This window comes from Mustela lutreola, chromosome 1 (genome assembly GCF_030435805.1).
Source record: "Mustela lutreola isolate mMusLut2 chromosome 1, mMusLut2.pri, whole genome shotgun sequence".
Taxonomy (NCBI): domain Eukaryota; kingdom Metazoa; phylum Chordata; class Mammalia; order Carnivora; family Mustelidae; genus Mustela; species Mustela lutreola.
Window position 1 is genome coordinate 232,155,066 of NC_081290.1, and position 15,235 is coordinate 232,170,300.

At 37.4% G+C, this 15,235-nt stretch overlaps 1 protein-coding gene across 2 annotated transcripts in view; it reads left to right on the forward strand.

Annotated features, from left to right (window-relative positions):
* FCHSD2 (FCH and double SH3 domains 2) overlaps positions 1–15,235 on the forward strand; it is a 288,812-nt gene that overhangs the window by 138,373 nt on the left and 135,204 nt on the right. For both annotated transcript variants that reach the window (XM_059133356.1, XM_059133365.1), the window contains exon 5: positions 6,454–6,598. In XM_059133356.1, coding sequence (XP_058989339.1) covers positions 6,454–6,598 — 145 coding nt within the window. The remainder of the gene's footprint in view (positions 1–6,453; positions 6,599–15,235) is intronic.

The following is a 15,235-nucleotide window of genomic DNA, read 5'->3' on the forward strand; positions in this document are numbered from 1 at the left end:
GCATATTAAATTCTGTGGGGTTTTATCACATTTGTAGATTTGTGTGACTACCACCACAGTCAAAGTGATTTGTTTGGTTCGTTTCTTAATTACGATTCTTCCTAGTAAAGTGTTCTCTGTTTTCCACTGTGACATCTATATGGGAGTCATACCAGAATGATTTTAGGTGGTATATGGATGAACATTTTTTTTAATTTTACTAGTTGCAACTTAATTATTATGGCAAATGTCCTTTGTTTTTCAGTTAGCGTATGAAATTATAAAGTACCATTTTAATTTAAAAGGTGAGTCATCTTGGGGTGCCTGGGTGGCTCAGTGGGTTAAGCCTTTGCCTTCGGCTCTGGTCATGATCTCAGGGTCCTGGGATCAAGCCCCACATCGGGCCACCTGCTCAGCAGGGAGCCTGCTTACCCTCCCCCCCACGCCTGCCTCTCTGCCTACTTGTGATCTCTTTGTCAAATAAATAAATAAAATCTTAAAAAAAAAAAACAACAACAACAAAAGGTAAGTCATCTTCATAAAAAAAAGATAAGAAAATAATAGCACAGGAAATATTGAGGTTGAGGCAAAAATCATGTTAGACGTATACACAAAGGACTTAAGATACACAAAGCTTGGTACCTTTATTAGAGTGAAGAGACCCTTCTTTTTTGTTAGCATTATTGCTGGGACCAAGAACAATCTTAAGTCAGCAGCAGAGTAGAAGTTTGGGAGTCCTGGTTCACATCTAGGCCGTGTCATTCCCACCTCTCTTTCCACCACTAACTATGTATTGAATGCCTACTCTGCCAGACCCTTTTCTAGGTGCGGAAGATGCAAGAGTAAATAAAATAAAGTTTCTGCTGTATGGAGCCTACATTCTAGTGAGAGGAGACAAGACAATAAACATATGAAAAATTAAACATTATGTATCGGTGATAAGGAAAGTGAGCATAGTAAGGAGAACACAGTGTCATGGGAAGTGGTGGCATTGCATTGGTTGTATTTTTTTTTAAGATTTTATTTATTTCTTAGAGATCACAAGTAGGCAGAGAGGCAGGCAGAGAGAGAGGGGGAAGCAGGCTCCCCACTGAGCAGAGAGCTTGATGCAGGGCTCGATCCCAGGACCCTGGGATCATGACCTGAGCCGAAGGCAGAGGCTTTAACCCACTGAGCCACCCCGGCACCCCTGTATTGGCTATATTGTGTAGAGCATAGACTTTAGGGAAACAGGAGCAAAAGCAGAGAGGTTGTTTAGGAGGCTGTTTCCATAATCCAAGCACAAGATACTGTTTCCCAAACCAGAAGACAATGCCCATATGGTCCCAATATGGTTACCAATCTCCCGACTTCTGCAGACAGTACCCAGATTCCATTATATTTTTAAAGTCTACTGAACAGGATTTTTGAGTGGATCAAATGTGGGATGTGAGAGAAAAAGGAAAAATTAAGGATGACTTCAGGGCTTCTGGCTTACGCATCTAGAAGGTTTGAATAGCTATCAACGAGATGGAATCAATTGACAACAAATTTTAGGGAGATTGGAAAATTGGTTTTGGGCATTATAGTTTTAAAATGCCTACTAAATGTCCAAGTTTGATATGTTCAATAGGCAATTGGAGGTTAGTAAAGATGTTTGGGATGGAAATAAAAATTCAGGACCAGTTAGTATATTGACATTATTTAAAGCCATGAACCTTAATGAGCATATCTAAAGCACGTGTATTGTTAGAGAAGCGGGGCCTGCGGACTAACTTCAGGGACACTCTAGCATTTACATTACAATGAGATAAAGAGGAATTAGCAAACGAGACTAAAGAGTGACTAGTGAGATAGGAGTAGACCAAGAAAGAGTGACGTCTTAGAAGCTGAGGAAAGAAAGCATTTCAAGGATAATCTAGGTCAGTTCTGCTGATAAATTGAATAATAGGACCAAAGCTTCAACTGACTATTGGGTTAGGCATAAGGAGATATTTTATTACCTACAGGCTATGGCCTTATTTAAATTAAATCCAGAGAAACCAGGAGTGGGGCTCCTGAGTGGCTCATTTGGTTAAATGTCCAACTCTTGATTTCAGCTCAGGCCCTGATCTCAGGGTTATGAGATCAAGCCCCTCATGGGCTTGGTATTAGGCATGGAGCCTGTTTAAGATTCTTTCTCTCTCTCTCTCCACCCCCCCCAATCTGGCCAACCCACCATTCTACCCCCACCCCTCCTCCTGCCCCTGTGCACACACACACATTCTCTCTCTCAAAAATAAAAAAATAAGCAGAGGAATTAAAATAGTAATTTCAGATAGTGTTTTCAAGGAGTTTTGCTGTGAAAGGGAGCAGGCATTGGAATGGAATAGTAGCTGGAGAGAGATGGAAGGTTGATGGAGGGTTTTCGGTTTTTTTATTTTTTTAGAATGGAGACATATAGCATATTTAGAGATCCTTCCAGTGGAGCGGGAAAGTAGATGTTGTAGGAGAGAGCACAATTCCTGGATTGCTATTCTTGGGTGAGTTATAGAATGTAGCCTAAATGTGAAGGGCTGCCTTCAGAGCACAGGTAGCTTAGCCAAGTAAAAGGAGAGATGACAGAATGCATGGGCGCAGAAGTAGGAAGATTGGTAGCTCTGGTGGGACCATATGGGCATTGTCTTCTGGTAGCTTCATTATCAGCTGAAAGTATAGTCATGTTAGAGATTTGAGATGAGAGGAAAAGGTAGGAAGTAATTGTGTAGAAGACTGAGAGAATAAGAGGATTTAGGGGAATATAGTAGAATTGCTGGGTAGCACTAAGCGGTTACTAGAATTTTATTAGACATCAATTTCAATTGAGACCAAGGCCACATGATTATAGTTTTCTTCAGTAGTGTTCTGCTGCACAGAGTTTGGTATAAGCAGAATTTTTGATTTAACCAAGGTTGAAATTTGTACATTAGAATGATGAAAAGAGAAGGGCCAGGGTCATAAGGGTATATACGTAGGGAGTCACTGTAATGGTGGATCATGAAACTTAGGCTGGATAAGGAGCTCAGAAGGGAAATTATAAGGGGGGTAAGAGACAGTGGGGAAGGGGAGTAGAATTGAATGGATGTGGGTTCTGATAGAGCTTGAATATTGTTGGAGTAGAATCCTAAAGGGAATGAGTGAAAACAAAGTGTTGGTCAGGGATTAGATGGTTAATTTGGGATTACAGGAGAGGAGTGGTTACTGGTAATGGCAAAGTCTAGGTTATGACCATAAGCTATTTCCTGGTGAATAGCCTTAGGAAAATTCTACAACCTCTCCAAGTCCTACTTTTCTCCTCTGAAAAATGAGGATAATGCCTATTTTACAAAGTTGACATGAGGATTAAATAATATAAATGCAAAGACACATGGCATAGTGTCTAGCATATGATAGATTCTTAAAATTTTTCATATTTCATAATTTTGAACTTCATTTTGCCTGACCTGAGCAGAATAGCAAAATACCATATATGCTTATTACCTTGTGCTTCAAAATCATATATGAAGCCTAATGAAGTTTAAAAAGATTTATAAATCACTCTATACCCATTATTATTTTTCTTTACTTAGAATGAAAAACACTACCATTGCAGCTATCACTATTATGTTAAGAAGCACTTATATTTCTATTATAATTCTGCTTTTGTTACTATTTATGCATTTAAAAGAATCTGTGCAAAGGGTTTTCACATCATTTGCATTTATTGTCAAAATAGCCCTGTGAGGTATGTGGTGCTGGTATTTTTGTTATTTTCTTCATTTCCCAGTAGAGGAAATGAAAGTATAGTGAAGTATCCTACATATGATTATATTGGTTGAACTAGAACTTGAGCCCAGGTCTTCTGATTAACTGGTAACTGAATTCTGTTCCTTTTAAGGTATGTCATTACTGGGGATATGTTTGCTTGCTATAGATCTGCTAATCCCTGAAGTTTTCTTTTTAAACTCTGTAAGGAAAGGATTTTTCTTTTTACTGCATGATCCTCATACCTTTTTTTTTTTTTTTAAGATTTTATTTATTTATTTGACAGAGACCACAAGTATGCAGAGAGTCAGGCAGAGATAGAGAGGAGGAAGCAGGCTCCCTGCCGAGCAGAGAGCCCAATGTGGGGCTCAGTCCCAGGACCCTGAGATCATGACCTGAGCCGAATGCAGAGGCTTAACCCACTGAGCCACCCAGGCGCCCCTGATCCTTATACTTTTATATGCATTTATTTTTTCATGCAACACATACTTACTATAACCTTTCTAAATGTTAGGTCGTGTGTTTAGGCCCTAGATATATGGTAGTGAGAAAGACATGTACCCATACTTTCAGGAAATTTTCACTATGGTGAAAAGGACAGACATTAACTAATAATTACATAAAAATATGTATAATTGAAAAATGCCAGAGCCATGTGAATGAATAACAGAGAAGGACTTTATTGAGCCCGTGGGTTGGGTTCATGGTGATCATGAAAGACTTCTCTAAGGAAGTTATAATTAACCTGAGTTTTGAAGGATGAACAGCAGTCAACTAGGCAAAGGAGTAATGGGAAGAGGGTGCTACCTAAGGGGAGAGCCTAGATGAAGGGATCTTTCCTTCTTTCTGACCTTCTTACCCTCCTTCCTTCTTATCACAATTCAAACTGGTTCTTTCTCATTTTCATTATGATTTTAAAATATATTTTAAGCATAAATTAATAGTTACAAAGCATAGAACTGAACTTTTTGCGTTTTCTTAGAAAATCCGTTATTTGGACTGCTTAGGAGGGTGTGTGGTTAGTTTACATCCTAGGTTCCATCAGTTGTCATGCAGTAAGGCCATTGAAAACATTTATTTTGCTGTTCTCCCCCCCCTCCAGTTTTATTGAAAAAAAAAAAAAAGGATATACATTACTCTATAAGTTTAAGGTGTACAGTGTGATAATTTGATTTACATATATTGTGAAATGGTTACCACAGTAGGTTTAGTTAACATCCGTCATCTCAGATTGATTTTGCTTTTATGCTGGCACAACACACTGAATCTTTTTTCCAAAAAGAATGTGATATACGTCGCTTAAATAAATGAATATTTCCATCTAAACTGATTCATTTGGTGTATTACAAGAACCAGTTCATTACATAAACTAATCATTTCCTTGGTTGAAAAATATAGTTACAAGGGTTTTTCTTAGTTCTAAATAGGATGGGGACTCAGGCAATTTTTTTTTTTCTTATTTTTACACTGTCATCCATTTCATCCATTGACCCACTGCCAGTAGCACTTATGTAACACAAGATATCTTCTATAGCAGTCTATAGTAGAAAATCCACGTGGCACAAGAAGAAAATCTCAGGAGATGAATGTTATAATCTACCAGTATTTCATTTTTTTTTTTTACCAGTATTTCATTTTTTAAAACAAAATACCATCCATTCTTATGATAAGTTACGAAATATGTTTAACTAGTCTAGGTGCATAAAGAACAGACTATGGTATTTAGCAAAGTAGAAGAGAAGCTTTGAAAAGATATTGGCAACAAAAAGCAAAGGATGCATAATTCTTTGACTTTATAAAGAGATTGCTCAGCACATTTATCAAGCAAAGGTGATGGGACTTGCTTGGAATGATTCCAAGCCACAATGTGATGCTGGCTAAGCATTATTAAAACACAGAAACAGATGTAGAGCAATGATACCATAGGCTTCTCAAGCACATAAGACATTGTTAATGATTTTTTTCCACCCCGTCAGTTTATGGAAGAAAGTAATATGTTGTGGTTGAAAGAGAATGTACTTTAAAGGTACCTAGCCTTCATCTATATCTCAGTACGACCACACTCTTCTTTGATCTGCAGTGATTCTCGACATCTTTCTGAGCCTCAGTTACCCATCTCTAAAATTACAAAAGCGTCTTTTAGAAAAGTTTGTTAAGATTTTATTTATTTACTTTTGAGAGAGTGCGGGGCAGGGGCTGGGCAAAGGGAGAGGGAGAGAGACTCTCAAGCAGACTCTGTGCTGAGTGCAGAGCCTAACTCAAGACTTGATCCCATGACTCTGAGATCACGACCTGAACCAAAACCAAGAGTTGGACACTTAACTGACTGTGCCACCCAGGCACCCCAGGAAAATATCTAAATGAAATAATGAAACTTGATATTCAGGGTGATGACCCTGAGACAGTGAACTGGCTGGACAGTCTGAATTATTCACTAATTTTAATAGTGTCAGCTTTGTCTGGGATTGTAATCCTTGTTTCACTTTAATGCAGTATCAAGAATAGCTGATGAATCAAGATAGCCCATTGCAGAGCCCTTGAGGAATAAAGTATATGTAGCATTTCTACCTGTATATGTTAAAAATATTCCTGCCTATAAAGCAGTATAAATACACTTTCATATATAAAGAAATCATCCATTCTGTTTCACAGTGCTAGCCAGTGAGCATAAGGTTAGCCAACTTTTTTTTCTTTTTCCCTGCCTAATACTTTTCTGTCCCTCTTTGAATTTAGGAGCATGTATCCTGTTTGGAAGTCTTTTCTTGAGGGAACAATGCAGGTAGCCCAGTCTCGGATCAATATATGTGAAAACTATAAAAACTTCATTTCTGAGCCTGCAAGGACAGTGAGAAGCTTAAAAGAACAGCAACTAAAAAGGGTATTGTTTCTATTCTTTTCTTATATGCATTATTAATATCTTAGTGCTCCATTTGTGATCTGCAAGATTATATTAAATTGCACTTTAACACCTTGAGCTTTTCTATATGGTCACAAATATTTTTTATTTCAACATGTTACTAGGATTTTGTTGATTTCATCATATTCTTTCTAACTACTGTATTTTATTAACTGGCAAAAGTGAATGTAATTTGGATCAACATTCTGAAAGCTCAGTAAATGCTTCTTTTAAATACCACTTTTCACCCTAAGTAAATAGATTTACTTAGTTTCACAATATTGGTATTGTTTGGTGTATGTTAAAGTAGTTACAATGTTATTAATCCTACTTTGTCTTAGTTTTCACTTGAGCCATTTTGTATGCTAATTTAAAAGAAGTTGACACATTTTGACCAAATATAGAAAATTTATTACCAAAAGTGTTGTGCTCTAAAGTTTAATTATATAGGTTACAAAGAAGTAAAGTTTTCAAATAGATATATTTCTTTGTTTATACAGCAGTTAAAAATTCAAAGAAAAAAGTCACTATTTATTAAATGTGATTTTTATGAAAAGCTTGCTATTAAAAATAGTTGATTGAATTGTGTCCTCTTGTGGAAATGGAGTTACAAAAACAGATTATCATGATGCCTAATAAGTAATTAATTTTTTTATGGGACCTTTAAATACTTTAGAAAATATTAAAGTAACCATTTACGGAAATAGTATTTTAGAAGCCATCAGTTTTAAAATTCTAATTGTTATTTGGATTTTCAGAATTGTAAAAAAACTAATTTTGCTTATTTGTCTAAGATGACTTTAGCAGCATAAAATCAGTATTTTAAATGTATATTGTATATATATAAAATTTTCATCTCTTTCAAGCGTTTGTGTAATATCACTTGGTCTTAACATTTGCATAAGAATGCCTTTGTTTTACCTTTGCTCAAAATTACCTCTTTCTAAACAAACATGGTACATAAACTACATGACCACTGACCAAACAGTGCTTTTGAGTTGGAAGAAAATATACTATATGTCTAGGTATGTAAATATCTATCCCTGTATGCAGAGAGAGGGTAGAAGGTAGAGGCAGAGAATTAATGCTAGCATAATTACTAACTGAGAGGAAATACTATGTGTCATATAGCTAGTGCAGTCACCAAATTTAACTGAATTACTGGAAAGTTCTAATTTTCTTAATATAAGAATATTTTGGGGGCACCTGGGTGACTCAGTGGGTTAAGCCTCTGCCTTTGGCTCAGGTCATGATCTCAGTGTTCTGGGATCAAAGCCCCACATCGGGCTCTCTGCTCAGCAGGGAGCCTGCTCCCCCCCCCCCCACCTGCCTCTCTTCCTACTTGTGATCTGTCAAATAAATAAATAAAAATCTTTTTTTAAAAAAAGATTTTATTTATTTATTTGCCAGAGACAGAGGGAAAGAGAGCGAGCACAGGCAGACAAAGAGGCAGGCAGAGGCAGAGGGAGAAGCAGGCTCCCTGCCGAGCAAGGAGCCCGATGTGGGACTCAATCCTAGGACCCTGGGATCATGACCCAAGCCAAAGGCAGCTGCTTAACCAACTGAGCCGCCCAGGCGTCCCAATAAATAAAAATCTTAAAAAAATATATTTTGAAAAAGTTTACCCTTACGCTTTTCTCTTACATTGGTAGAATAGTGTCTGCCCTGAATTTAACTAGCATTCTGGGGCAAATGATGTTTGGTGGGGTTTGACAAGTTTTCTTATCTGTGAATTAATTTGTTTTATATTATATCTGAGAAATATGGTGCTGTGTTCCATCTAGACGTTAAGTACATATTGGTCATACCCATTAGAAATCTGAGATTACAGATGACAGCCCTACTTCCAACTAGCTTTAAGCCAAGAAAATAATGTATTAGCTTGTATAACTGAAAATGCCAGGGGTGGATCCAGGTGCTCAAATGATGGTATTAGAATTCAGTCTTTCTTCTCATCCATTAAGTGTGCTTCATTCTTTAGCAAATGCTTCATTCTTTAGCAACTCTTAACATGGTGGCCCCCAAAATGCAAGATTTATGAGTCTTACAGCAGGCAATCGTACATTTTCCATTTTCCTAAAAGTTCCAATAAAACTACCCAAATTGAGGCTGATTGGCCTATCTTGGGTCACAGGCTTTCCCCCAAGTCAGGGGTTAAGTCCTCATTGCAAACGATATATACTAAAAAGCTGGTAAGATGATTTTCCAAAAGAAAATTGAGATGGGTTTCCAAAGGAAAACAAGGGAAACAGAGACAAAGCAAGTAGAGATAAGTAACCGCTACAGTTGATTTTTCCAATTGTACCTCCCAAGGTTTACCACAGATTAACTCCATAGGATAAATAGACCATCAGTTCTTTCTCTTTTATTTCTCTAAATTTCCGCCATTTTTTGCCTTCTTTTGAATCAATCTTATATTTTTTATTTCCTCTTTTTTTCCTCAACTTTAGTGTGATAAAAGCAGTTGACATGAGATCTACTCTCTTAACAGGTTTTTAAGTGTGTGATACAGTAGTGTTATCTATAGCCACAATGTTATACAGCTAATCTTGAACTTACTCATTCTGTATATCTGAAATTTTGGTAGGTTAGCAGTTCTCTCTTTCTCTTCCTCCAGCCCCTGCTGACCACAACTTACTCTTGCCTTACATGAGTTTGATACTTTATGTAAGTGGCATCATGCAATATTTTTCCCTTTGTGACTGGCTTATTTCATTTAGTGTAATGTCTTACAGGGTCATCTGTGTTGTATGTGGTAGCATTTCATTCTTTTTTAAGATCAAATAATATTCCATTATGTGTACATGCTACATTTTATATACATTCTTGCATTGATCAACACTTTGGTTGTTTCCTCATTTCTTTCTGCTCTTGAGTCTGAATATTTTCTGCCAATACCTCTCAGTTAATTAATACTCTATTTTGGTGTTTCTAATCTGCTTTTAAAATATCTTTGGAATCTTAGTGTATTTTTCAGTTATAGAATTTTTAATTGAGTTTTTAAAAATAGATTCTGTGGGGCACCTGGGTGGCTCAATTGGTTAAATGTCTGCCTTCAGCTCAGGTCATGATCCCAGGGTCCTGGGATCAAGCCCCCACATTGGGCTCCCTGATCAACAGGGAGGCTGTTTCTCTCTTTGCCCCTCCCCCCCAGTCATGTTCTCACACACTCTCTCCCTCTCAATCTCTCTCTCTCTCTCTCAAAAATAAATAAATAAATATTTAAGAAAAAAAGATTCTCTGTTTCTGGTGCACCTCCACATGTTTTTCTTTTACCCTCTTGAATATACTATTCCTAATCTCTGTTTCATGATTCCACTGTCTGAATCACTGTAGGCCATTTTTTTTTTTTTTATGGTTTACTGTTTTTCTTGGTTTTGGGTTATTGGGGTCAGCTGTTTTAGTATGCCTCACAATGGTGGACATTTTGGATAAAAATTGTAGAGACTCAAGTATGCCTGGGTTGCTCAGTGGGTTAAAGCCTCTGTCTTCGGCTCAGGTCATGATTCCAGGGTCCTGGGATCGAGCCCAGCATTGGGCTCTCTGCTCAGCCAGGAGCTTGCTTCCTTCCTCTCTCTCTGCTGCTTCTCTGCCTACTTGTGATCTCTGTCAAATAAATAAATAAAATCTTAAAAAAAAATTATAGAGACTCTGGAAGACATTTTTTATTTCCAAAGAGTTAAGTTTTCTGGCAGGCAGATAGAATACTGTCAGATCACCTTGATCCTGTGAGGGTCTGGTTTTAGCTTTTCATGGGGCTGGTCTATTTCACCTTTGTTCTTATTGCCAGGATTTTAACTGTGAGAAAGTGTGGGGTGCCTACCAAAACCCTTCTACTTTGACAAGACGTGCCAACCTTTGTCTTCTCAGCATCGTATCGCTGCTCTGATCCTCTGCTAACTGCTCAGCTCATTAGCCTTTTAGCTACTGTTTTTTACTGGATTTCTTGGCGTTAACACCCATACATGGCCATTTAGAAGTCAACTGAACCGATGACTTGGGGAAATTGCATACAGATCTTTGGGCTTGCTTTTCTCTGTAGCACCCTTCTTTCCAGATCTTAGCCTCTCAAGTTTCTACTCTTTCAGCATCCTTAAACTTCAACCTCTGATTCGCCAGTCTAGTAAGAATGCCTGTTTCTTTGTAACCTGATTCAACAAATAACCTTAGGAGAAAAGTCACCTTAAATATAGAGCTAACCTAGCTGTGCTTCCCTTCTTCCAGACATCACAGTTCCCGTAAGTCCAGTGTGTATCATTGTTCCTTAGTGCTGGTAGTTTTAAACAGTGTCCAAGTTTTACATCCTAGAGGAAGGTAGTCTGAAACAACTTGTTCTGTCATTATCACAACCAAGTTTGACTTAAAGTTTTCCCTCTATAATATTTTGATATTCATGTTCTTTTTAAAACTTTCTCTATTTTGGGGCGCCTGGGTGGCTCAGTGGATTAAGCCGCTGCCTTCGGCTCAGGTCATGATCTCGGAGTCCTGGGATCGAGCCCCGCATCGGGCTCTCTGCTCAGCAGGGAGCCTGCTTCCCCCTCTGTCTCTGCCTGCCTCTCTGCCTACTTGTGATCTCTCTGTCAAATAAAATAAATAAAATCTTTAAAAAAAAAAAAAAAAGAAAATACATACAACCGGGGCACCTGGATGGCTCAGTGGGTTAAGCCGCTGCCTTCGGCTCAGGTCATGATCCCACGGTCCTGGGATTGAGCCCCGCATCGGGCTCTCTGCTTAGCGGGGAGCCTGCTTCCTCCTCTCTCTCTCTGCCTGCCTCTCTGCCTGCTTGTCATCTCTGTCTGTCAAATAAATAAATAAAATCTTAAAAAAAAAAAAAAAAGAAAATACATACAACCTCTTTACCTTAGTAGGCTACTTAATTCCTTTACTTCTTTTATCTTCTTAGTTTTTGTAATAGTTGTAATTAATACATTGATCATTTTTTATGATATCCTGTATTCGTTATTCTCTTCCATTTCCTAATTAATTGTTCATGTTTCTGTACAACCTTTATGTTGTTGTTGTAATTTTTATTATTATTTTAAGTAGGCTCCAGTCCCAGCTTAGAGCCCAGTGCGGACCAGGAACTCAAAACCCTGAGATCAAGACCTGAGCTGAGATTGAGAGTTGGATGGTTACCCAACTGAGCTACCTAGGCACCTCTATTATTTTTTATTTCTGAATGAATTTTTAATTTATTCTGCTTTTTAAAATCATACCTCTGTTTTTGGACATGACCACTAAGTCTACAATAAAAATTTAACTTTTTTTCTTTGAAGTTATTATCTTTGGATGAGTTTCCAGGACACAACTACTGTTCATAGAACCTACTGGTTTGTACGACTTTAATGTATTGGCTAAAGTTACTTTTACTTTTATTCCCGTCTTTAAATTACTGGCAGATATATCTATCTATACATGATCTGTGTCATGCTCAGGGATCTATTTTTAATTTCTTCACTGGAATTCTAATATCCCAAGTTTGTCATCATTTCATATGATCCCTTAGCCTTAGTGTAAACTTGTACATTAATTTCTGTGTTTATCAGTGGTCAGTGTTTATAACTCTTGGGAAAGAGCTGGGCTTATACCACACCAAGTCTTTTTTTTTTTTTAAATATATAATGTATTATGTGTTTCAAGGGTACAGGTCTGTGATTCATCAGTCTTATACAATACAAATTGCTCCCCACAACACATACCCTCCCTGATGTCCATCGCTCAACCCACTATGCCTCCTACCCAGTTCCCCTCCAGCAACCCTCAGTTTGTTTCCTGAGATTAAGAGTCTTTATGGTTTGTTTCTCTCTCTGGTTTTGGCTTCTTTCATTTATCCCTCCTTTCCCCTATAATCCTCTGCCTTGTTTCTCAAATTCCACATATCAGTGAGATTATATGATAATTGTCTTTCTCTGATTGACTTACCTTACTTAGTGTAATACCCTATAGTTCCATCCACATCATTGCAAATGGCAAAACTTCATTTTTTTAAAAGATTTTATTTATTTATTTATTTATTTATTTATTTATTTGTCAGAGAGAGAGAGAGAGCTAGCACAGGCAGACAGAATAGCAGGCAGAGGCAGAGGGAGAAGCAGGCTCCCTGCTGAGCAAGGAACCTGATGTGGGACTCGATCCTAGAACGCTGGGATCATGACCCCAGCTGAAGGCAGCAACCTAACCAACTGAGCCACCCAGGCATCCCAAAACTTCATTTTTGATGGCTGCATAATATTCCATTGTGTGTCTCTGGACCACATCTTCTTTATCCATTAATCTGTCAGTGGACACCTGGGCTCTTTCCATAGTTCAGCTATTATGGACATAGCTGCTATAAATAACTGGAGTGCACCAAGTCTTTTCTTAAGCATTGTTAAGCTTCTTTTTAAGTATATAACTTAGTCTACCCCAGAAAACTGTATTCCTGCAGAAGAAATTTATCTTAAAATTGGAAAGGAAATCCTAGGTAATCTTTTTAGGTACAGGTCTGTGAATCACCGGGTTTACACACTTCACAGCACTGATGACTTTTATTTAATAAATGTTTTTGGTTCAGGCATACCTCAAAAATACTGTGGGTTTGGTTCTAGACCACTACAATAAATCAAATATTGGAATAAACTGAGTCAAATGAATTTTTTAGCTTCCCAGTATAAATAAAAGTTAGTTCACACTGTACTATAGACTATTTAGTGTACAATAGCTATGTCTAAAAAAATGTGCATGCCTTAATTTAAATATAGTTCATTGCTTAAAAAATGCTAACCATTATCTGAGTTTTCATGAGTCATAGTTTTATTGCTGATAGAGGATCTTGCCTTGACGTTGATGGCTGCTTATTGAGCAGGGTCGTGGTTGCTGAAGGCTGGGATGGCTGTGGCAGTTTCTTAAAATAAGACAACAATGAAGTTTGCTGAATCCATTGACTCTTCCTTTCACAGATGATTTCTCTGTATTATGTGATGTAATATGTGATGTAACATGTGATACTATTTGATAGTATTTTACCCACAGAACTTCTTTCAAAATTGGAGTCAGTCCTCTCAGACCCTGCCACTGTTTTATCAACTAAATATACTTAATATTCTAAATTCTTTGTTGTCATTTTAACAGTCTTCACCAGGAGTAGAGTCTGTCTCAAGAAACCACTTTCTTTGTTCATCCATAAGAAGCGATCCCCCATCCATTCAAGTTTTATTATGAGGTTGCAGCAATTTAGGCACATCTTTAGGCCCCACTTCTAATTCTACTTCTTTTGCTATTTCCACCACATCTGCAGTTACTTCTTTCACTGAAGTCTTGAACCTTCAATTTATAAAAAATAAAAAATAATAAATAAATGCAGTATCTGTAAAGCACAATAAAGCAAAGTACAATAAAATGAGGTATGTCTGTATTTTGCTATGTGAAGACTACTTTTCTTTGACAAAAATCCAGATACTCCGACTTGAAGCAGTTCGTTTGGGAAAACGTGGTCATGGATGTACTGAAGGGTAGGGAAGAATGGATCACAAGAGATTTCTTCGTTGCACACATAGGCTATCTAATATTATTTGATGAATAGTATCTTAGAAACTTATATAAAGAGAAAGAAAAAAGGAAAAGAATCACCCTAAATGTTCTGATGAGATTTTTGAGAAATCTTTTTAAAGATCTGAACTATCATAAAATCCACCTTGACATTGTCACATGTGCAAAAAATAATTTAATTAATAGTATTTTATAGATGAAAATGAATTAAGTAATTCCCTAAGATGTTTGGTTACCCAGTACTAAGAAAGACATCTTATTCTTCAAAGGGTAGGGATATAAGCAGTTGAGTGGCTATGTGTGGATCTGTGCACACATGTGCCTATGGCATTCACTTTGTATGAATATACTCTGATCCTAGCCACATGGTTTGCATCCCCAGGAAAAGTTTTGACCTTCTGTGCTTAGTTTCCTCTCAAAACACTCATTATCAGACCCTTTCAGTGCAGGTAAATCGCCATTGGATTCTTGAGTTTCTCTTCACTGTTCAGTTTTTCTGAGGCCACACTCATTTTAGGTGAACACTTTGGTTATAGAAATCTTACATCTGACTCCTCTTTTAAATAATCCATCTCTGAAACTAATATATGTTAACTAATTGAATTTAAATAAAATTAAAACAAAACAAAGCAAAACAAATTTCCATCTCACTTTCCCATTAAACATAGTTGCATTTTTCAGACCATGCCCCAGTTTTTGGTTCTTAATATCTCATTGAAGCCATGGAACACTTTCTAAGCTCTCCATACCCACAAACACAGCATTACTGGGATGTTTCAGTTTTCTGTGGGAGTGTCAGGTTGTCATGGTATTATTTTTAAATATTTTTTATTTTTATTTTTTTGGTTCTAAAATTTAACTTCTCCTTTAATTTTATTTTTTCAGCGTTCCAAGATTCATTGCTTATGCACCACACCCAGTGCTCTATGCAGTATGTGCCCTGCTTAATACCCACCACCAGGCTCACCCAACCCCCCACCCTCCCTCCCCTCCAAAACCCTCAATTTGTTTTCTCAGAGCCCACAGTCTCTCATGCTTCATCTCCCCCTCCAATTTCCCCCAATTCACTTTTCCTTTCCTTCTCCTAATGTC